Source organism: Corella eumyota, chromosome 4 (assembly GCF_963082875.1).
Source record: "Corella eumyota chromosome 4, kaCorEumy4.1, whole genome shotgun sequence".
In the NCBI taxonomy this organism is placed as follows: domain Eukaryota; kingdom Metazoa; phylum Chordata; class Ascidiacea; order Phlebobranchia; family Corellidae; genus Corella; species Corella eumyota.
In genome coordinates this window covers 2,689,934-2,714,653 of record NC_137493.1, presented here as the reverse complement: position 1 = coordinate 2,714,653, position 24,720 = coordinate 2,689,934, and the positions used below count along the sequence as shown (strand labels likewise).

The window sequence follows — 24,720 nt, the reverse complement described above, 5'->3', positions numbered from 1 at the left end:
GAGGATCTGGTGATCAAAAGAAGAACAGTTGGAGGATTTGATGATGATCTGACGAATAATGATGGATCTGATAAGGAACTGAGAAGGATAGGTAACATATAGTCTTCTGAACAACAAGGTAAATAGTTAACTAATTTTTTTTTTTAATTTGACGTAGATAACTGGTTTTCAGCTTTCTTTTTAAGGTTTCAGATGACGATCTCGCGAACCTGGAGGATCTGGTGATCAATAGAAGAACAGTTGGAGGATTTGATGATGATCTGACGAATAATGATGGATCTGATAAGGAACCGAGAAGGATAGGTAACATATAGTCTTCTGAACAACAAGGTAAATAGTTAACTAATTTTTTTTTTAATTAGATTTAGATAACTGCTTTTCAGCTTTTTTTAAGGTTTCAGTTGATGATCTCGTGAACCTGGAGGATCTGGTGATCAATAGAAGAACATCTGGAGGATCTGATGATTAATGATGGATCTGATGAGGAATCGATAAAGATAGGTAACATATAGTCTTCTGAACGACAAGGTAAATAGTTAACTAAATTTTTTTTAATTTGACATAGATAACTGCTTTTCAGCTTTTTTTTAAGGTTTCATATGACGATCTCGTTAACCTGGAGGATCTGGTGATCAATAGAAGAACATCTGGAGGATTTGATGATGATCTGACGAATAATGATAGATCTGATGAGGAATCGATAAAGATAGGTAACATATAATCTTCTGAACGACAAGGTAAATAGTTAATTTTTAAAAAAATAATTTTTTTTTAATTAGATTTAGATAACTGCTTTTCAGCTTTTTTTAAGGTTTCAGATGATGATCTCGTGAACCTGGAGGATCTGGTGATCAATAGAAGAACATCTGGAGGATCTGATGATTAATGATGGATCTGATAAGGAATCGATAAAGATACGTAACATATAGTCTTCTGAACGACAAGGTAAATAGTTAACTAAATTTTTTTTTAAGTAGATTTAGATAACTGCTTTTCAGCTTTTTTTAAGGTTTCAGATGACCATCTCGTGAACCTGGAGGATCTGGTGATCAATAGAAGAACATCTGGAGGATCTGATGATGATCTGACGAATAATGATGGATCTGATGAGGAACCGAGAAGGATAGGTAACATACAGTCTTCTGAACAACAAGGTAAATAGTTAAATATTTTTTTTTTTAATTTGACATAGATAACTGCTTTTCAGCTTTTTTTTTAAGGTTTCAAATGACGATCTCGTGAACCTGGAGGATCTGGTGATCAATAGAAGAACATCTGGAGGATCTGATGATAATCTGACGAATAATGATGAATCTGATGAGGAGTCGATAAAGATAGGTAACATATAGTCTTCTGAACGACGAGGTAAATGTGTAATCAAAGTTTTTTTTTAAATAGGAATAGATAACTGCTTTTCAGCTTTCTTTTTAAGGTTTTAGATGACGATCTCGCGAACCTGGAGGATCTGGTGATCAAAAGAAGAACAGTTGGAGGATTTGATGATGATCTGACGAATAATGATGGATCTGATAAGGAACTGAGAAGGATAGGTAACATATAGTCTTCTGAACAACAAGGTAAATAGTTAACTAATTATTTTTTTTAATTTGACATAGATAACTGCTTTTCAGCTTTTTTTTAAGGTTTCAGAAGACGATCTCGTGAACCTGGAGGATCTGGTGATCAATAGAAGAACATCTGGAGAATCTGATGATGATCTGAAGAAGAATCGAGAAACATCTGGAGGATTTGATGATGATCTGACGAAAAATGATGGATCTGATGAGAAATTAAGAAGGATAGGTAACATATAGTTTTCTGAACGACAAGGTAAATAGTTAACTAATTATTTTTTTTAATTTGACATAGATAACTGCTTTTCAGCTTTTTTTTAAGGTTTCAGAAGACGATCTCGTGAACCTGGAGGATCTGGTGATCAATAGAAGAACAGCTGGAGGATCTGATGATGATCTGACGAATAATGATGGATTTGATGAGGAATTGATAAAGATAGGTAACATGTAGTCTTCCAAAAGACAAGGTGAAATATTTTTATTGTGATTTTTTTATATTTTTTTAATAATTTTAATTATATTTTAATTTTGCTTTTTATTTTAATGTTAACAATTTATTTTGATGACTGCTTTTTCATTAATGTTTGTGTGGTAGAACATCTACTAACTAAATTTATAAGTTTCCCCCTAATGAAAGGCCTAAGCTCCAACCCTTAAGTCAATAGCCAAACTTCTCAGGTTTAGGATATTGTTTATTACATTTATTATACTCAATTGACCTAATACTAGGATCAGCCTAGCTGAGTAAGGAGATTCGTCAGTGTTACGTTGCCTTAGGCTCGTGCGCGTGTTGCAACACATCGCTCCGTTCGTCGCTTTGGTTTGCATCGCTTTCGTCGTCTGTCGGTTTCGTCGTCCGTCGCTATCGTCGTCCGTCGCTATCGTCGTCCGTCGCTATCGTCGTTCGTCGCTTTCGACAGCTCGCTTCAGCTGTAACGTCAGTTTGCGTCACTTCAGTTTTAACGCGTCAGTTCGCGTCAGTTCGCGTCGCTTTACTCGTCAGTTTGCGTCGCTTCAGTTTTACACGTCAGTTTGCGTCGCTTTCGTTGTTACGTCAATTATGTCGCTTTAGCTGCCGTAGCCACATTACCATCCGCTAGATGGGGCTCTGTAGACGTCAAAGTCGACCGCTAGTTGGCGTGCTAGAGTGCGAGTAGCTGGAATCTACACTCCTACTTTTTGATTTGTTAGCTATTTGTTTGTTGGCTAATAACTATTAAACCACTAATTATCTGTTACCTACTAATAATTAGTAGGCTACTATTTTGTGTTTTGTATTTGTTTAATAACTTGTTGGTTAGTGTTTTAATTTATTTTTATTACCTTACAATTTGTTTGTTTGATTAAATATTTAATTAATATTGATTTAGTTTGTTTATTTTAATAATTTTTCTTAATTACTTCCTAATATTATCCCTTTTTTAATGTAAGTTTGGTATTTATGCAATGAATAGGTATAACTAACAAACTAAATAATTAATTTTATATATTTTAAATTATATTAAACAATTGTACCAAATAACATATTAATGATGATTTATGATGGATCTGATGAGGAATCGATAAACATAGGGTAACATATAGTCTTCTGAACGAAAAGGTAAATAGTTAACTAAATTTTTTTTCTAATTAGACATAGATAACTGCTTTTCAGCTTTTTTTAAGGTTTTAGATGACGATCTCGTGAACCTGGAGGATCTGGTAATCAATAGAAGAACATCTGGAGGATCTGATGAGGAATCGATAAAGATAGGTAACATATAATCTTCTGAACGACAAGGTAAATAGTTAACTAAATTTTTTTTAATTAGATTTAGATAACTGCTTTTCAGCTTTTTTTAAGGTTTCAGATGACGATCTCGTGAACCTGGAGGATCTGGTGATCAATAGAAGAACATCTGGAGGATCTGATGATTAATGATGGATCTGATGAGGAATCGATAAAGATAGGTAACATATAGTCTTCTGAACGACAAGGTAAATATTTAACTAAATTTTTTTTAATTTGACATAGATAACTGCTTTTCAGCTTTCTTTTTAAGGTTTCAGATGACGATCTCGTGAACCTGGAGGATCTGGTGATCAATAGAAGAACATCTGGAGGATCTGATGATGATATGAAGAATAATGATGAATCTGATAAGGAATCAATAAAGTTAGGTAACATATAGTCTTCTGAACAACAAGGTAAATGTGTTATTAAAATATTTTTTTAAGTAGGAATAGATAACTGCTTTTCAGCTTTCTTTTTAAGGTTTCAGTTGACGTTCTCATGAACCTGGAGGATCTGATGATGATCTGACGAAGAATGGAGAAACATCTGGAGGATTTGATGATGATCTGACAAATAATGATGGATCTGATGAGAAATCTAGAAGGATAGGTAACATATAGTCTTCTAAACGACAAGGTAAATAGTGAACTAATTTTTTTTTAAATTTGACATAGATAACTGCTTTTCAGCTTTTTTTTAAGGTTTCAGATGACGATCTCGTGAACCTGGAGGATCTGGTGATCAATAGAAGAACAGCTGGAGGATTTGATGATGATCTGACGAATAATGATGGATCTGATGAGGAACCGAGAGGGATAGGTAACATGTAGTCTTCTGAACTACAAGGTAAATAGTTAACTAATTTTTTTTTAAATTTAACATAAATAACTGCTTTTCAGCTTTCTTTTTAAGGTTTCAGATGACGATCTCGTGAACCTGGAGGATCTGGTGATCAATAGAAGAACAGCTGGAGGATTTGATGATGATCTGACGAATAATGATGGATCTGATGAGGAACCGAAAAGGATAGGTAACATGTAGTCTTCTGAACAACAAGGTAAATAGTTAACTAATTTTTTTTTTAATTTAACATAAATAACTGCTTTTCAGCTTTCTTTTTAAGGTTTCAGTTGACGTTCTCGTGAACCTGGAGGATCTGGTGATCAATAGAAGAACATCTGAAGGATCTGATGATGATCTGACGAAGAATGGAGAAACATCTGGAGGATTTGATGATGATCTGACAAATAATGATGGATCTGATGAGAAATCGAGAAGGATAGGTAACATATAGTTTTCTAAACGACAAGGTAAATAGTTAACTAATTTTTTTTTAAATTTGACATAGATAACTGCTTTTCAGCTTTTTTTTAAGGTTTCAGATGACGATCTCGTGAACCTGAAGGATCTGGTGATCAATAGAAGAACAGCTGGAGGATTTGATGATGATCTGACGAATAGACGAATAATGATGGATCTGATGAGGAACCGAGAAGGATAGGTAACATGTAGTCTTCTGAACAACAAGGTAAATAGTTTACTAATTTTTTTTTTAATTTAAAATAAATAACTGCTTTTCAGCTTTCTTTTTAAGGTTTCAGATGACGATCTCGTGAACCTGGAGGATCTGGTGATCAATAGAAGAACATCTGGAGGATCTGATGATGATCTGACGAATAACGATGGATCTGATGAGGAATCGATAAAGATAGGTAACATATAATCTTCTGAACGACAAGGTAAATAGTTAACTAAATTTTTTTTTAATTAGATTTAGATAACTGCTTTTCAGCTTTTTTTAAGGTTTCAGATGACGTTCGCGTGAACCTGGAGGATCTGGTGATCAATAGAAGAACATCTGGAGGATCTGATGATGATCTGACGAATAATGATGAATCTGATGAGGAATCGATAAAGTTAGGTAACATATAGTCTTCTGAACAACGAGGTAAATGTGTTATTAAAATTTTTTTTAAATAGGAATAGTTAACTGCTTTTCAGCTTTCTTTTTAAGGTTTCAGTTGACATTCTCGTGAACCTGGAGGATCTGGTGATCAATAGAAGAACATCTGGAGGATCTGATGATGATCTGACGAAGAATGGAGAAACATCTGGAGGATTTGATGATGATCTGACAAATAATGATGGATCTGATGAGAAATCGAGAAGGATAGGTAACATATAGTCTTCTAAACGACAAGGTAAATAGTTAACTAATTTTTTTTTAAATTTGACATAGATAACTGCTTTTCAGCTTTTTTTTAAGGTTTCAGATGACGATCTCGTGAACCTGGAGAATCTGGTGATCAATAGAAGAACATTTGGAGGATTTGATGATGATCTGACAAATAATGATGGATCTGATGAGGAATCGATGAAGATAGGTAACATATAATCTTCTGAACGACAAGGTAAATAGTTAACTAAATTTTTTTTTACTTAGATTTAGATAACTGCTTTTCAGCTTTTTTTAAGGTTTCAGATGATGATCTCGTGAACCTGGAGGATCTGGTGATCAATAGAAGAACATCTGGAGGATCTGATGAATAATGATGCTTCTGATAAGGAATCGATAAAGATAGGTAACATATAGTCTTCTGAACGACCAGGTAAATAGTTAACTAAATTTTTTTTTAATTAGACATAGATAACTGCTTTTCAGCTTTTTTTTTAAGGTTTTAGATGACGATCTCATGAACCTGGAGGATCTGGTGATCAATAGAAGAACATCTGGAGGATCTTATAATGATCTGACGAATAATGATGAATCTGATGAGGAATCGATAAAGATAGGTAACATATAGTCTTCTAAACGACAAGGTAAATGTGTTATCAAAATTTTTTTTTTAATTAGAAATAGATAACTGCTTTTCAGCTTTCTTTTTAAGGTTTTAGATGACGATCTTGTGAACCTGGAGAATCTGGTGATCAATAGAAGAACATCTGGAGTATTTAATGATGATCTGACGAATAATGATGGATCTGATGAGAAATCGAGAAGGATAGGTAACATATAGTCTTCTGAACGACAAGGTAAATAGTTAACTAATTTTTTTTTAAATTTGACATAGATAACTGCTTTTCAGCTTTTTTTTAAGGTTTCAGATGACGATCTCGTGAGCCTGGAGAATCTGGTGATCAATAAAAGAACATCTGAAGGATCTGATGATGATCTGACGAAAAATAGAGGATCTGATGAGGAATCGAGAAAGATAGGTAACATATAGTCTTCCAAAAGACAAGGTGAAATATTTTTATTGTGATTTTTTTATATTTTTTTAATAATTTTAATTATATTTTAATTTTGCTTTTTATTTTAATGTTAACAATTCATTTGGTGACTGCTTTTTCATTAATGTTTGTGTGGTAGAACATCTACTAACTAAATTTATAAGTTTCCCTCTAATGAAAGGCATAAGCTCCAACCCTTAAGTCAATGGCCAAACTTCTCAGGTTTAGGATATTGTTTATTACATTTATTATACTCAATTGACCTAATACTAGGATCAGCCTAGCTGAGTAAGGAGAGTCGTCAGTTATACGTTGCCTTGGGCTAGTGCGCGTGTTGCAACACATCGCTCCGTTCGTCGCTTTGGTTTGCGTCGCTTTCGTCTGTCGCTTTCGTCGTCCGTCGCTATCGTCGTTCGTCGCTATCGTCGGCTCGCTTCAGCTGTAACGTCAGTTTGCGTCACTTCAGTTTTAACGCGTCAGTTTGCGTCAGTTCGCGTCGCTTTACTCGTCAGTAGCCACATTACCATCCGCTAGATGGGGCTCTGTAGACGTCAAAGTCGACCGCTAGTTGGCGTGCTAGAGTGCGAGTAGCTGGAACTCCTACTTTTTGATTTGTTAGCTATTTGTTTGTTGGCTAATAACTATTAAACCACTAATTATCTGTTACCTACTAATAATTAGTAGGCTACTATTTTGTGTTTTGTATTTGTTTAATAACTTGTTGGTTAGTGTTTTAATTTATTTTTATTACCTGATAATTTGTTTGTTTGATTAAATATTTAATTAATATTGATTTAGTTTGTTTATTTTAATAATTTTTCTTAATTACTTCCTAATATTATCCCTTTTTTAATGTAAGTTTGGTATTCATGCAATAAATAGGTATAACTAACTAACTAACTAACTAAATAATTAATTTTTTATATTTTTAAATTAAACAATTGTACCAAATAACATTAAATTTGTTTCAATTTTTTCCGAGGTCATTTTGTCTACATTGTGCTTAATGCAATTCAGTGTTGTGGATTAGGTTACACTTTGATGATGTCACTCTCTGATAAAGTTAGTATTTGATAATGTCGCTTACTATTGACTTGATGTTTTAATATAGCAAACCCAATATCGTTTGTTGTTTTATCAACAACAACAACAACATTACATTTGGTAGTAAACCTTAAACTACTACCATCTTAACAATCCCTGTTGATTTCGTGATTTCTTTCTGATGATATTGCACCTGTTCATGACGATGTTGCTACCCCCGATGATGTTGCTACCCCCTCTGGAAGATGTTGCTACCCCTTCCTGATGCTGTCGCCACCCCTCCTCGATGATGTCGCCACCCTTCCTCGATGATGTCGCTACCCCTTCTCGATGATGTTGTTACCCCTCTCTGATAATATTGTTACCCCCTATGATGTCGCTACCCCCTCGATAATATTGCTACATCTGATGATGTGCTACCTGTCCCAAATAATGTTGCTAACCCCCGATAATTTTTCTTCCACTTTTTAATAATGTTGTTGCCCCCTTATGATGTCGCTACCCCCTGAAAATATTTTTACCACATTATAGTGATGTTGCTACCCCACGATATTGTTGCTACCTCTAATGATGTTGCTACTACATTTCGATGATGTTGCTACCCCCGATGATGTTGCTAGCCCTCCCTGATGATGTCGCTAGCCCTCCCTGATGATGTTGCTAGCCCTCCCTGATGATGTTGCTAGCCCTCCCTGATGATGTTGCTAGCCCTCCCTGATGATGTCGCTAGCCCTTCCCGATGATGTCGCTAGTCCTTCCTGATGATGTCGCTAGCCCTTCCCGATGATGTCGCTAGTCCTCCCCGATGATGTCGCTAGCCCTCCCCGATGATGTCGCTAGCCCTCCCCGATGATGTCGCTAGCCCTCCCCGATGATGTCGCTAGCCCTCCCCGATGATGTCGCTAGCCCTCCCCGATGATGTCGCTAGCCCTCCCCGATGATGTCGCTAGCCCTCCCCGATGATGTCGCTAGCCCTCCCCGATGATGACGCTAGCCCTCCCCCGCTTATGATGTCGCTACCTCCTGATAATATTGCTACCCTGATGATGTGCTACCCCTCCCAAATAATATTGCTACCCCGATGATGTGCTACCCCTCCCAAATAATGTTGCTACCTCTCGATAGTTTTTCTTCCACTTTCTAATGATGTTGTTGCCCCCTCATGATGTTGCTACCCCCTGAAAATATTGTTACCACCTTATGGTTATGTTGCTACCCCACCATATTGTTGCTACCCCACAATATGGTTGCTACCTCCAATGATGTTGCTACTACATTTCGATGATGTTGCTACCCCCGATGATGTTATAGCCCTTCCTGATGATGTTGCTACCCCTCCTCGATGATGTTGCTACCCCTCCCTGATAATGTTGCTACCTCTCCCTTATAATATTGTTACCCCTTATGATGTTGCTACCCCTCCCTGATAATGTTGCCACCTCTCCCTGATAATATTGTTACCCCTTATGATGTCGCTACCTCCCGATAATATTGCTACCCCCGATGTTGTTGCTGACCCTCCCTGATGATATTGTTACCCCCATTGATGTCGCTAACCCTCAATAATTTTTCTACCACTCTAATGATGTTGCTACTACATTCGACGATGTTACTACCACTATTCGATGATGTTGCTACTACTTTACGACAATGTTGCTACCACTTTACGATGATGTTGCTACCACTTTACGATGATGTTGCTATCAGTTTACGCCGATGTTGCTACCACTTTACGACAATTTTGCTACCACTTTACGACAATTTTGCTACCACTTTACGATGATGTTGCTACCCATGATGATGTTGTTGCCTCCCGATGATTTTGTTGCCACCCGATGATGTTGCTACCCCCCATATCTTGTTACTACCCCCCCTTCCCCCCCAGATGATGTTGCTACCTACCCTTAATGATGTCCTACTCTCTCCCCGATGATGTTGCTACCCTTCCTCAAAGATGTTGCTACCCGTCCCTGATGATGTTGCTAACCCCCTCGATGTTGCTACCCCTTCCCGATGATGTTCCTACCCCTCCCTTATGATGTCGCTACCCCCAATAATGTTGCTATCCCGCAATTATTTTTCTTCCACTTTCCACTTTATGGTGAAGTTGCTACCCCACGTTATTGTTGGTACCTCTAATGGTGTTGCTACTATATTTCGATGATGTCGCTACCCCTCCCTGATGATATTGCTACCCCTTCCTAATGATATTGTTACCCCCTATGATGTCGCTACCTCTCGATAATATTGCTACCCCCGATGATGTTGCTGACCCTCCCTGATGATATTGTTACCACCATTGATGTCGCTAACCCTCAATAATTTTTCTACCACTCTAATGTTGTTGCTACCACTATTCGATGATGTTGCTACTACTTTACGACAATGTTGCTACCACTTTACGATGATGTTGCTACCACTTTACGACGATGTTGCTATCACTTTACGCCGATGTTGCTACCACTTCACGACAATTTTGCTACCACTTTAAGATGATGTTGCTACCACTTTCCGTTGATGTTGCTACCCATGATGATATTGTTGCCTCCCGATGATTTTGTTGCCACCCGATGATGTTGCTACCCCCCAGATGTTGTTATTACCCCCCCAGATGATGTTGCTACCTACCCTTAATGATGTGCTACTCTCCCCCCGATGATGTTGCTACCCTTCCTCGAAGATGTTGCTACTCGTCCCTGATGATGTTGCTAACCCCCTCGATGATGTTGCTACCCCTTCCCGAACCCCTTCCCGATGATGTTCCTACCCCTCTCTTATGATGTCGCTACCCCCCAATAATGTTGCTATCCCGCAATTATTTTTTTTGCTACCCCACGTTGTTGTTGGTACCTCTAATGGTGTTGCTACTATATTTCGATGATGTTGCTACCACCTTCTGATGATGCCACTACCACCTTCTGATAATGTCACTACTACCCGATAATGCACTACCACTATCCGATGATGTTGCTACCACTTTATGACGATTTTGATACCACTTTACGATGATGTTGCTACCCCCAGATGTTGTTAATACCCCCACATGATGTTGCTACCCTCAATGATGTGCTAACCCGCCCCGATGATGTTGCTACCCCCCCCTAATATGATGTTACCCCCTATGATGTCACTACCTCCCGATAATATTGCTACCCCCGATGATGTTGCTACCACTATCCGATGATGTTGTTACCACTTTACGACGATGTTGCTACGATTATCCGATGTTGTTGCTACCACTATTCGATGATGTTGGTACCACTCTACGACGATGTTGCTACTACTTTATGACGATGTTGCTACCACTATCCGATGATTTTGCTACGACTATCCAATGATGTTGCTACCACTTTACGACGATGTTGCTACCACTATCCAATGATGTTGCTACAACTTTACGACGATTTTGCTATCACTTTACGACGATGTTGCTACCACTTTACGACAATTTTGCTACCACTTGACGATGATGTTGCTACCACTTTCCGTTGATGTTGCTACCACTTTCCGTTGATGTTGCTACCCATGATGATGTTGTTGCCTCCCGATGATTTTGTTGCCACCCGATGATGTTGCTACCCATGATGATGTTGTTGCCTACCGATGATTTTGTTGCCACCTGATGATGTTGCTACCCCCCAGATGTTGTTACTCCCACTTTTTGACGATGTTACTACGAGTTTCCTCGATGTTACTACCACCTTTCAACGATGTTACCACCACCTTTCAACGATGTGACTACCACTTTTCAACGATGTTACTACTACTTATCGACAATGTTACTACCACTTTTTAATGATGTTACTTCCACTTTTCGACGATGTTACTACTACTTTCCGACAATGTCACTACCACTTTTTGACAATGTTACTACCACTTTTTGATGATGTTGCTACCACTTTTCAACGATGTTACTACTACTTATCGACAATGTTACTACCACTTTTTAATGATGTTACTTCCACTTTTCGACGATGTTACTACTACTTTCCGACAATGTCACTACCACTTTTTGACAATGTTACTACCACTTTTTGATGATGTTGCTACCACTTTTCAACAATGTTACTTCTACTTTTTGACGATGATACAGCTAACACATTACGATAATACGACTTTTTTTTTGTCCTCACTATTATTTATGTTTTTAGCCTTATTTTTTTCGTTTTTTTTTCTGTTGTTGATATTATTTATGATTTTACCAATATTTTTTCGTATTCTTTTCTGTTGTCGATATTATTTATGTTTTCAGCCTTATTTTTTCGTTTTCTTTTCTGTTGTCGATATCATTAATGTTTTTACCCTTATTTTTTCATATTCTTTTTTGTTGTCGATATCATTTATTTTTTTACCAATATTTTTTGTATTCTTTTCTGTTGTCAATATCATTTATTTTTTTTAGCCTTATTTTTTCATATTTTTTTCTGTTGTTGATATTATTTATGTTTTTACCAATATTTTTTCGTATTCTTTTCTGTTGTCGATATCATTAATGTTTTTAGTCTTATTTTTTCATATTCTTTTCTGTTGTTGATATTATTTATGATTTTACCAATATTTTTTCATATTCTTTTTTGTTGTCGATATCATTTATTTTTTTACCAATATTTTTTTGTATACTTTTCTGTTGTCAATATCATTAATGTTTTTAGCCTTATTTTTTCATATTCTTTTCTGTTGTTGATATTATTTATGATTTTACCAATATTTTTTCAAATTCTTTTCTGTTGTCAATACTATTTATGTTTTTACCAATATTTTTTTGTATTCTTTTCTGTTGTCGATATTATTTATGTTTTTTAGCCTAATTTTTATGTATTCTTTTTCTGTTGTCGATATTATTTATGTTTTAGCCTTATTTTTTTCGTATTTTTTTCCGTTGTCGATATCATTAATGTTTTTAGCCTTATTTTTTTTATATTCTTTTCTGTTGTTGATATTATTTGTGATTTTACCAATATTTTTTCAAATTCTTTTCTGTTGTCAATACTATTTATGATTTTACCAATATTTTTTCGTATACTTTTTTGTCGTCACCATTATTTAATTTTTTTAGCCTTATTTTTTTCGTATTCTTTTCTGTTGTCGATATTATTTATGTTTTAGCCTTATTTTTTTCGTATTTTTTTCTGTTATTTATATTATTTAATTTTTTTAGCCTTATTTTTTCGTTTTCTTTTCTGTTGATATCATTTAACTTTTATACCAATATTTTTTTAGTTGTTGATATTTTTTATGTTTTTATCTATATTTTAATGCATTCTTTTTTGTTGTTGATAATATTTATGTTTTTACCAATATTTTTTTCGTATTTCTTTCAGTTGTTGATATTATTTATGTTTTTACCAATATTTTTTTTGCACCATTTTGATATTTATTATTAATCGTTTTCATTAAATTTGGTTTTACAAAATTTCATATGCTGTTTTTTATTGACATAAATACTTATTTAGTGACACAATGGGGTTGTAACATTACTGCTTTCAAAGTAGATAAGTATCGTAGAGTAGTGGGGATAAATTAAATATTCCGATTTTGGGTTTTTAAAAAAATGTTTCTTTGTGATCACAAAACTACTTCTGTTTGTTCTAATTAATTTCTACATTATTATTTGTCCATACACAATAGTGGAAAAAAAGTTCTACTGTTCAAGCAACTCGTGATATTTTATTTAAGGTATTCTTTATTTCAAATTCTTAAAAATGTACTATTATTAATGTTTTTTTATGGATATAAACTAATTATATCGATAGCTATTAGCATTAAAAAAAGTAAAAAAGGTCGAGTTACTTGTAATTAAGTAATTAAAAATTAAACTTAAAATTTTCAGTCCAAAGACTGGCCTTTTAATTTTATTTAAATTAACCCTTTAAGCACTTCATTTAATTATTTTTGAATATAAATGTTATAAACTTTTTTCAGTAAGATTATCTCGAATTTTTAGAGGGGGTTGCTCACTCGTTTTGGGCCAATAATTTATTATTTTTTTTTTTTTCATTTTTCCCTTTTTAACGTTGTTTGGTAAAGTTGAATCCCAGTATTTGAGTAAAAATTAAATTAAATTGCTGTCAAAGTATTATGTGAATTCTAAATGAGTGGGGTTACGGTTTTTTATTTGATCCATTTCATGTAGTATAATTTGATAGAGACTTCTTTTAGTGTTGTTTATATTTTTGTACATAGAGTTTTAAAATATTAAACTATTGGCATGATTATATTTTTGAATTTATATTTAAAAATAACACAAATGTTTTCAAGTTTTTTTTATTTGCGCATTTGGGTAAACTTTGTAACTTGGCGCCAAATTTTAGAAAGTAGGACACCTAGTGTATTAATACTTTAAATTTAATGTTATTTGTTAAAGCTGTGTCATTAAACATTACATCATTTAACAATCACAAAAGCCCTTAAATATTTTGAGCAATAAATTTAACGATTTAAAACGTTTGAAATTCCAGTAAATATACAGCTTTGATAATAAAAAAATTTGGGCTATTTTTAGACTTTATATCAGCTCTTAACAAACTGTTCAAAGAGCTTATTGTTTAAATATTGTTTTTTTACATAAAAACATGCGCAACTTTTTTTCTTGTGTCTAGATGGATAATTATATAAATATTTAATTGTTTTTTATAATCAACATTTGACAGTAAAGGTTTGATTCTCAATTTATATTTTTAAATATCAAAAATTATTTCAGAAATAGAAATGCAAGTTGATATCGGGCTAGTTTGTTTTTCTTTAATGTGAAAATAAAGTTTCAGGTAAGGTGAGGTCTAAAGGTCGTTATAATGTTACACACAGTTATTCTAACGTAATAATAACCACCATGAGATTGAATTTATAAGTTATGACATGATTTTTTAATTTACTTAACTAGGTTATGTGGACCTAGGCTCAGTATAAGTTGGTAAACACATAAATTATCAGTAAAGATAGCAAAAAGGTCATATGGTAAAAAAGAGAAAATAAGTTGTTGTACAAAGCGCGTAATGTTTGTTTTGAATGGGGTTTTATGTTAAATAATTGCCCAATTATCGCTTTGTGTTAAAATACTAGACTTGGCGTTGTAATAAACCCAGTTTTAATCGAATTCCTTTCTGCGAAATTGCACCACAACATTTTTCGTTGTAAATAATTCAGTAAGCTACGTAATACGCTCAGGCTAAGTGTTTCCGTTTCGCTTATGACGTCACAGTCATGTGGTGTGCCTATTATGCAGGAAATCATGGCTTGCTCGAATAGTGTTTTGTTTTTTGAATCGTGTTTAGGTAAACAGTTCTAATCGGTATTTAATGCGACTTGTCAAAATAACTGTAAACCAATTTGTTAGACGATGAGCATGTTTAAATACGTAGTTTGCAAATGTGTACAGAATGACGTTATATTGTATGATGTATTGGCGACTGTTAGCTAGTCTCCGGGCTATAATCTAATAGTCATGTGTACAAAAATGTAAGGCAGACTGTTATGTAGTGTGGCACTTATTTTCTAGACTGTATTTCGGATTGTAGAGTGTTTTTACTTATATGATGCTACTGTACAAAGGGTTGCTACGCTAAACTTTAGTTTTTAAAGAATAATGAAAGATTATACGATGAATACAGTTGTTTCACAACAAGATTAATTTCTAAGCTAGCTAGCGTTGTAGAGCAAACCTAATCTGTTTGAATTCTATTGTATCAGGGCAACCACGCAACAATGGCGTGATCAGTTCGTTTGAAAATATTACATGTCGAGTTTTCACGCTTAGAAAATTAATAAATGCGTTTTCGTTTAAATAGAGTTTTTAGTAAAATCAGCTGAGTTTTTAGTAAAATCAGATTAATATAATATGTAGAATACGTAAACTGCTTAATTAACATTTACAGTTTTAGATTTAAAATTGTGTGGAATTTACACAGTTTAAAGTTAGCGAAGTCACGCGCCGCTAGGCTTTCTAACAGAACTATTTTAATCAGTTAAAGGTTAAGGTAATTTAAATGGGCAAGAAATATTTAGTTGATAATATAAGTCAGCATTTAGTGGGCGTTTATTTGATATGAGTGATTACGTAATTGTTTCCTTAGTAGCAGTAAAATAGCCGTAACATACTGTTACTCGTATTACCTTAACCAGGAAACTAAACATACTTAAAGATGTTTGCTAGAAGCATATGCAGGCCTTAAAACCTTAGCATACGATGCTAATAAATAGTTTGGTTACAGTATTAAGTAAATGAGGGCGAATGGTTCAATGGTTTTAACTAGCAGCTACCGGTAACCTTTTGTTGTGATAGTTATAAAACTAAGTAAGCAATGTTTCCTTACACTTTTATATTACTATAAGCCTCAGGGCGTGGTGGTTTCAATTTTCCAAACGCTGTAAAAAAGAAATTTAAAAATTTCAAACAGACGTTGTGATGATAAAATTTGGTAGGAAACTGTAGAAAGTAGAACTGTTAAAATCGTATTGTAATTTAAGACCAATTTGTTAATATTTTTGGTCTAGACTGTTTTGATTTATAGTATTAATAAACAAGACATATATGCATGGCAGGCTTTTACAGTTGGCTAGTTAATATAATCCATACCTAGACGAAAACAGGTTGCCATTTAGGTAATCATTAAGCTATGTTCCGATAAAATAGTAAATGTTTATACTGCTTGGTCAATACGTTACATCATTTATAAAATCATTGGAATGTGTATAAGCCCCTGGCAATATAGGCAGACCTGGTCAGTATAGAGTATGCGAGACTTATAATTTAAACTATTTTTAGACGTACTTATAAGTAGGCCAATGTTTGCAGCAATAACTATAAGCAATTATTTTGTTTTAAAACAGGTTATTATTAATCTAATTATATTTTAACAATGGCTCATGTTAATGGAAATTGTTTAAGGAATAGAACATCTAAGCAAAATGGAAATCATTCCATAACTAGCAATGGACATTCCAACAATGGTAATTCGTATCAAACTAAAGTGAAGAAAATAATCGAACGCTTTGAGCCTACACCGATTCTCATTGCCGTTATAACTTACATGAATTATGGATTACTCACCTTGTTTGGCTTTTTAAGGGACTTTCTACGCAAATGTGGAATCGAAAAAACGAACTCGGCAACTGAGTCGAGCGATATGAAAGATTTTGTTCCACTTTATGCAAGTTTCGAAAGTTTTTTCACAAGAAATATGTTCAACAGGGTTCAAGATGTGTTTAACCGACCTATATGCAGTGTACCCGGTCCCAAAATTGACATTATGGAACGAAAGTTTCGAAAATCCGGTTGGGAATTTGATTACACTGGCAAAACACTGAAAGATGTTGTTAACTTGGGTTCTTACAACTACTTAGGGTTTGCTGAAAACAACGGCACCTGTGCGAATGCTGCTATAGATAAAGTGCATGAATATGGAGTCGGTGTGTGCAGCTCCAGAAAAGAAGTTGGTACGCTGGATATACACCAAAAATTAGAGAAAACTATGGCGGAATATCTAGACGTAGACGCTTGTTTAACGTTTGGAATGGGTTTTGCCACTAACTCAATGAACATACCATGTCTTGTGCAAAAGGGTTGTTTGATATTGAGTGACGAACTAAACCACGCTTCATTAGTATTAGGTTGCCGACTATCCGGTGCAAAAGTAAGAATTTTTAAGCACAACAACATGGTGGACTTAGAGAAAAAGCTCAAAGATGCTGTTTTGTATGGACAGCCTAAAACTCGACGACCTTTCAAGAAAATCCTGATTATTGTAGAAGGAGTTTACAGCATGGAAGGTTCTATTATTAACCTGCCAGATGTCGTAGCACTTAAAAAGAAATACAAGGCTTACTTGTTCCTGGACGAAGCACACAGCATTGGCGCGCTGGGTCATAGAGGTCGCGGGGTTACCGAATACTTTGGTATTCATCCGCGAGAAGTTGACGTCATGATGGGTACGTTTACCAAAAGTTTTGGCGCTGCTGGTGGTTATATCGCTGGTAAGCGCGACTTGGTTGAACACCTAAGAAGTAATTCTCATTCTGCGTGTTACGCGACTTCAATGTCCCCTCCTGTATGTGAACAAATCATCACAAGTCTTAATATTATTGCCACAACTGATGAAGGCAAACAGAGGATCCAGCAGTTGGCAAGAAATTGTAAAATGTTCAGACAAGGACTAAAGAAAATAGGAAATATTGTATACGGGAATGATGATTCGCCCGTTGTACCAGCGATGATGTATCAACCCAGTAAAGTGTCAGGATTTAGCAGGGAGATGTTAGCCAGAGGTTTCGCGGTCGTTGCAGTCGGATTTCCAGCTACGCCGATCGTAGAGTCCCGAGTTCGATACTGCATGTCGGCAGCACTGACAGAGGAGCAAATCAACGACGCTTTGGAAGCAATCCGTGACATTTCAGCTATTTATCGTTGTAACTATTCTATCGATGCAAAATCTAAAAAGACTTGGTTTTAATACTACATATGTATTGTTGTATTGTGCAATACAAGAAACTGTAGAACGATATTTTCGGTTTAAGAGTATTCGCATGCAAGATATATCAGTAAAAACAAGCCAAGTAGAAGGGTCGTTGTTGACTTGCCGTTAAATTCGTGCCAATGCGAATTTAATTAAGTTTTATGTTAAAGAACGGGTGCTACATTAATAGCTTACGCATATTTAAAATTTTCTCTTAAATTCGAATATTTATTCAGCTTCAAATCTTTTGTTTAAACAATTTGTGCATTGTGAAAATGATTTTTATTGCATTATCGTTTGCGTATTATACCAATATTGCCTATTATTTTAACAATTATTAATCTAACGTAACTTTTTGTATTTTTCTTAGTACTGTAGCCTAGATGCAGTTTAATTTATATTCGTTTAATATGATTAAATATTTAATTTTTGCCTCATTAATAAAATGATTAATGTAAGTCATCAAATAACGTGTTTTTGTTATTTTGATTTACGTTTTGTTGCTAAAAAGGTTATTGTTTCAAAGTTACTTAAGCAATAAAACTGGGGAAGTTATAAAAGGTCATATTACGTTGTAGCAGGTGTTAGAAACGTGTTCACGTATTTTAAAATGTTAATTATATTAAAATCTAAAAAATTCCTAGAAAAAACAAAGTGTTTAAATTGCCGAATTCGAATGGAAAACGTTTATTTGATATTGAGGATAAATGACATGATTAATATAGAGCGCAGGGTGGCGCAGATTTTTCTTTATTTATGTTGCCCAGCAACGAAAACTCGAATGTTTTATTTACGACAGCGAACGTTTTGTTTGTTGTTGGGATTAAATTAAGTTGCTTAAATTAGTAAATTTTATTGTTTTTTTTATTGGATAGAGCGTTTAGGCTTTAGTTAATTATACTTACATTAGTTCCAACATCTTTAAATTGCTAAGATGGTGAGTCGTAAGTTTAACAAATATTTATTTTTAAATCGGCCGTTTTCTGCCAGTTTGTCTTAGTTACGCTGTTGGGTTTTGGGGCTAATTTGTTCAAGAAACTAACATAATCTGATTTTATCTTCAGCCTGGAAGTCGTGTAGCATCTGTATCTTCTTCTGGAAGTGTAAATTCGAAATATTCAAAACGATATCGAACCAAATCAAAACAATCAAACGTCGATGAATCTTTGTTTGCAAGTCCTGCTAAGGTGAGACAGATTTTAGGGTTTTTAACTTTAAAAAATCTGAGTTAACAAATTTTTATCATAACTTTATTAGATACTTTTTGGTCCACAAATTTTAAAGTTAAATTTTTTATGCAGTCTGACAGTTATCATGGTCAGATGTTACTTAACTATATATAGCTTTTATTTTATATTTATACACATTATAACCTGTAAAACTTTAATAGACTAAACAAGTGGCTCCTGAACCTGAAGAAAGGGTCGCGATTGCCCCAAGAAGAAGTGGTTTAAGAGGAAAAGCAAGAAAACCTGAAACTATTCAAGTTATCACAAAAGATCTGATCAGAAATGTTGTGTAAGTTTCAAGGGTTAATACTTAAACTTTTTTTATGTGGTAATAATTTAATGATTTTGGTAGAAGTCAGAATTACTAGAGCTTTTTGTATAGGTGGGCACAGTTAATTAAAAAATACCTTTGTCCCCAGTAAACCATGATATATGTCTCTATCTTAGCATGGTTTCTTGTAAAAAAATTGAATTAACAGACGCACATTAACAGAAGCACAATTTAAAAAAAATTGCAGGTCTGATAATGAAGTTATTGAAAAAGTTAAATTTTAATGCAAAATTTACCTTTTTATATTAACGATTTGGTGCCCATCTTTTGGATTTTTGAGATGTCAACAATGCAAAAATATTTATTTAGAAAATGTAAAAATTAAATTTATTTTTTTAAGTGTTCCAGGGACTGACCCATCTGGCCTCACTGTTGTTTTACAACCCCAAAAATTTGGCAGAATCGCTCGTGCCTCACATGTTAGAACTAAAGAGGAAATACAGAGGGATTATGAGATGACCAAACTAGAAAAAGATTCAGCAATGGTAAAGTTATTTAGAGTTTTTTAGACAATGCCTAGATAAAGTACTTATGCCTGCTTTAAATACAATTTAAACTGTATGTGTTTATTATAATCTTTATAAGTTTTTTCCACTTTAAAAGTAATTGCCATTATTGAAAATTTAAAAACAATAACAATTTATGACTTTATTGTAGGAAGCAGCACAGAAGCGCAAGGATGATATGAAACAAAGAGAGTTGAAGCGAAAACAGAATGAGAAGTTGAGTGAGCTGGAAGAAGAAGCGAAAGAAAAGGCGGAATATTTACTCGAGAAAGCAAACGCTCAAAGAATGGAGCAGGAAGATGAAGTGAAACATATCAATGAGGTTTGTAAATTTGTTAACAAAAAGTCAATTATATTTATCTTATTGTTAAAGATGTCCTTCGTTTAATCCCCACTGCTTTCCTGCTGTAGCGTAGGGTAATATAAACAGTATAAACCCCTGCTGAGCCTATACTTAATTAGCAGATTACTTATTAGGCAAATATATTCTACAATATCTCAAACTGCCAAAGTCAACTCAAGACTGGGTTTCGGTGTTGTTACTCTATGATTAGGTCGTTAAGTTAAGTTGACCTTCCCACATTGAGATTTAAAAAATATATCAAAATAGACAGTATATACAATCAACAAGTTTTTAAAAATAAATTAACAAATTTAAATTTAATTTTTAGTTGATCTTGAATGCGAAATGTCATGCCATCCGGGATGCTCAGATCTTGGAAAAGAAAGAGGTTCGAACTGAAACTGAAACGGAGGAGAAGAGATTGGACACAATGATGGAGATTGATCGAGTCAACGCAATCTCTACTCAGGAACAAATTGAAGAGCTCAGAAAACATCAAAGATATGCGTAAGTTACTTGATTGTTTTAATAGATTTTTACATGAGCAAATATATATAAAAATAAGACTGGAATTTGAAACTATGTTGGAATAGATTTCGAAATTAATGCCATGAAATATAAGTAGGCTTTAAACATACTGTAGTAGAATGGTATTTTCTTTTATTTCATAGTATTTGGAAAAATATCTGGCATTAACTAGAAGACTTTAGTTTAAAATATTTCTTAAAAATTAAAATTGTGATAGTCAAATTAGTAGAAAGCCATTGTTTTTGTACTGGTATTTAATTTGTTTATGTGTTTGGATAAGAATATTTTTTTTATCTTAAAACCATCTGGAAAGTGTGTGGTTATTTATTTAGGCTTCTATTTGTATTTTGATATAAAAATCGATATTTAAATTTCATTGATTAGATGTTACTTTAAACAACAACAAAAAATATTTGTGTATATATTTATAAATTGGTTTTGATGTTGTCTTATTAATCTTTTTTTTTTAATTTTTTACTTTATATTTCAGTGGAGCAGTGCAGATAATGAAGCAGATCGAACAAAATGCACAAGATCGGATGTTGGAGCAAGAAAAGAAGGATCAGGAGTCACATCAAATGCTTAAATATCTCGAGAAACTTCAAATGGAAGATCTTGAGTAAGTGTCTATTTATTTAATAAAATTATAGTAAACTCCTAGTGGTTAACATACTTCAGAAAGAAATTAAAAGTACTGTGGTTTAATTTTAGCTACTGTTATATGGATTTATTCTAACAAGATTTAAACCATACCTTATTATATTTTTATAGTTTATATAAAGGTTACATTGTAATGTATTTAAATATTTGTGTTCCTTAGGGAGTTAGGTAGGAAGCATCAAGAGCAAATTAAAATGCAGGAAGAAATTGATTTAATTAACACGGAACATCAAAGACAAAAAGAACTGAGAACTGCACAGGAAAAATTGGCTGAAAAGAAAGTTATTGAATACATGAAACAAAAAGCGGTATGTCAACTGTAAATATCTTTAAAACAAAATTTTTGGCCCATTGTTGTAGCTTAAATTTAATAACTCCAGTCATGGCTGTAAAATTTCAAAGTGTTAAGTATATATTTTTAATTAATTTAATGTTATATTTTTTGTTGGATTTTAAATTATATTTGTTGCTAATTTCTATAGGAGAGAGAGGCAGAGTATGAAGAAGAGCAGGAAAGAGTGAGAAAGGAGAAGGAGAGAGAGGTTGGAAGACTTCGTGCTCTTCAAGAGAGAGCAAGAGATCACCAAGCTGAACAAGATGCTCTCAGAGCTAAGAGAAATCAGGTAAAATAATGTTTGCTACATTACCCTGATACAATAATATAACTATTATTAGTTATAAAGACAATATGATAATATATGCTAAATAGATAAAAGTTTTTATAAATCGGCTATTGGCCCAAAAAGTGATAAAATTTAAACAATTTAAAGTATTATAATTTAGGGTAACGGCTCAATATAACTTTATCCCATTTAACATTTTTTTTCTTTAAAAACTTTTTTTGGCTATCGGTCCAAAACCAATTTAACGTTTTAAATAAAATCTATCAAAATAGGAACAAGCTGAAAGGGAATGGCGTCGTAAAGAGCAAATGGAGGCACAGAAAAAATCACAAGCTGATGCTGTAATGAAGGTTGCTAGAACCGAGCAAATTCAATCCAAGGAACATTTCATGGCTGTTCAAGCACAAAGAGAGAGACTCGAATTCGAGAGAGTTCTCAAGTAAGTTTTTATTCATTTTGTCTGAGTGTAAAAACAGTTATAATTTTTTATTATTTTAACTGTTATTAACCAAGTTTAAAGTTGCCTTTATGCTTTTAGTATAAAAAACCTACGATATAAATCACTTTCTTTTTGAATTCTTGCTGAAAATAAGCATTTAACCACTAAAGTTAATTAAAACATATTCTTAATTATTTTTTTCTATTTTTTAAGGGAACAACAACGTCTTTTAGAAAAGGACAAAACAAAGGAAGACGAAGCTTTAAAAGAACGATTGTTACATGCTGATGACGTCAGAAAGCAAATTGTTGACAAGGAGAGCTTGAAGATTGCTGAGAGGAACGCGTTCTTCGAAGAGGGGATCAGAATGGAAGAGGAGGCAAGGCAGAGGAGACTTCGACTTGATCAGGTAAATAAATGAACAAATTTTTAACAATTTTCACAATGTTTTTGGTTTTTAACCTAAACCTGGTATCGTGGTGTAATGGCCAGAACACTTGGAATCACTTCGTAAGTTTCTAGGTTCGATCCCCACTGCTTTTATGGTGTAGCGCTCCTGAGTAAGACGTTATAAATGTTACGAACCCCTGCTTAGATAACACTTAATTAGCAGCTTAATTATCGGGCTCATATATTCAAAAATATCCCAAACTGCCATAGGCAACTTGAGACTGGGTCGAGGTAACTGAAGTTACTCTATGTTGTGAAGTCTACCTTCCGACATCAAGGATAAACAAATGTAAAAAATGACTAAGCACTATATTGTAGTTAAATAGTAAATAAACTTAATAAAAATTTTGTGTACCAGGTTAAAAAGAAGAAGTTAGAGCAACTTCGCAAGGCTGGTGTACCAGCAAAATATTGTGCTGAAGTCGAACGTCGTATTACTGGTCCACAAAAATTCGCTGTTTAACTTATCAAGGTTTCTACATTTTCACAATGCTTTACATATAAATATATTTTGTTACGTTCTTGTTTGTTTTATATTCGACTGTGCTAGCGTTCCTTTTTTTAACACGTAACTGTTCTCGTGTAGGGAACAAAATATAGAAGTTTAAATGTAGGTGCTAATATCTAATTGTTATTATGAGAAATAAGTTAATTATAACTACAAGTTGATTTCCCACCTGACAGGCTGTATTTTAAATTGTCGTAATATGAATGCAACTAAAAAATGTCTGCGAAAATTTACCCCCGCACTACAAACAGCAGTTTTTTTATTTTAAACGGATTTAAGTTTTACCGAATTTTCCTTGTATCAGTTTTTTTAATACTTTATTTAAATATTAAACCGTTTGTTTTCGGTGTACTTCGAACGTGAGATTATCTTAAAAGTGTGACGAACGAACACTTTAATTTAAACATGATCAATAATTTAAACCCAGATGGCACAATTTGACTAAATAATTAATGCGGGTTTTATTTTAGAATCGATATAAAATTTAATTTGTAGTTCATGTTATAGCGTTATCACCAATTTTTAATAGTCATCCAAACAATATGCATCTAAGACATTAATCTTATTCGGCCCTTTTAAACATGTATATGTTGTTTAAATAATTGCTAGGTTTGTCGAATAAAAAGCCACGAATATGAGGTGTACCTTTAGCTTAATAAAGTTGAATTTGGCTGAAAGGCAAATTTAAAAGCTATACTTAATTGAAAATATAACACCAACACGCTAAATAAAATTGGTTTAAAATTAGTAAGAGAATATAAATTTTAAAATATTCAAAATTTACAATGTTTTAAACTATGAAATTTGTTTTAACCTCTTTTATTGCGCTATTGGTGATACTAAATATATTTCTGTTAATTTTATAGGTGTGTGAAAAATATCCCGTAACGAAATATTAGCTTAATAATTTCCCCTGGAGAGTTTGTAATAAATTTTAAAATATCGGTTTCCGAAATATTTGGATCATTTGGGAATTATTATAAATAAAAATTTCCAAACTAATATGAAAACAAAAAATGCTATACCCAAATA

General features: G+C 33.6%; 1 protein-coding gene and 1 pseudogene across 1 annotated transcript; both read left to right on the top strand.

Annotated features, from left to right (window-relative positions):
• The first annotated feature begins 16,431 nt into the window (after positions 1-16,431).
• Positions 16,432-18,561, top strand: LOC145749847 (serine palmitoyltransferase 2 pseudogene; annotated as a pseudogene).
• Positions 18,562-18,871: 310 nt separating this feature from the next.
• On the top strand, positions 18,872-23,793 carry LOC145749859 (cilia- and flagella-associated protein 45-like). Its single transcript, XM_082565739.1, has 12 exons — positions 18,872-19,008; positions 19,136-19,258; positions 19,462-19,589; positions 19,972-20,116; positions 20,289-20,459; positions 20,809-20,987; positions 21,499-21,627; positions 21,829-21,976; positions 22,151-22,291; positions 22,564-22,730; positions 22,944-23,139; positions 23,539-23,793. Exons 1-12 carry the CDS (start codon positions 19,006-19,008, stop codon positions 23,641-23,643), a joined length of 1,635 nt encoding a protein of 544 aa, XP_082421865.1. The 5' UTR covers positions 18,872-19,005; the 3' UTR covers positions 23,644-23,793.
• Positions 23,794-24,720: the final 927 nt, after the last annotated feature.

Bases quoted from the DNA above. Each gene is read 5' to 3' on its own strand.
- LOC145749859 (XM_082565739.1), top strand. The intron at 22,292-22,563 runs GTAAAATAATGT...CTATCAAAATAG, and splicing joins TCAGAGCTAAGAGAAATCAG to GAACAAGCTGAAAGGGAATG. The intron at 22,731-22,943 runs GTAAGTTTTTAT...CTATTTTTTAAG, and splicing joins GAATTCGAGAGAGTTCTCAA to GGAACAACAACGTCTTTTAG.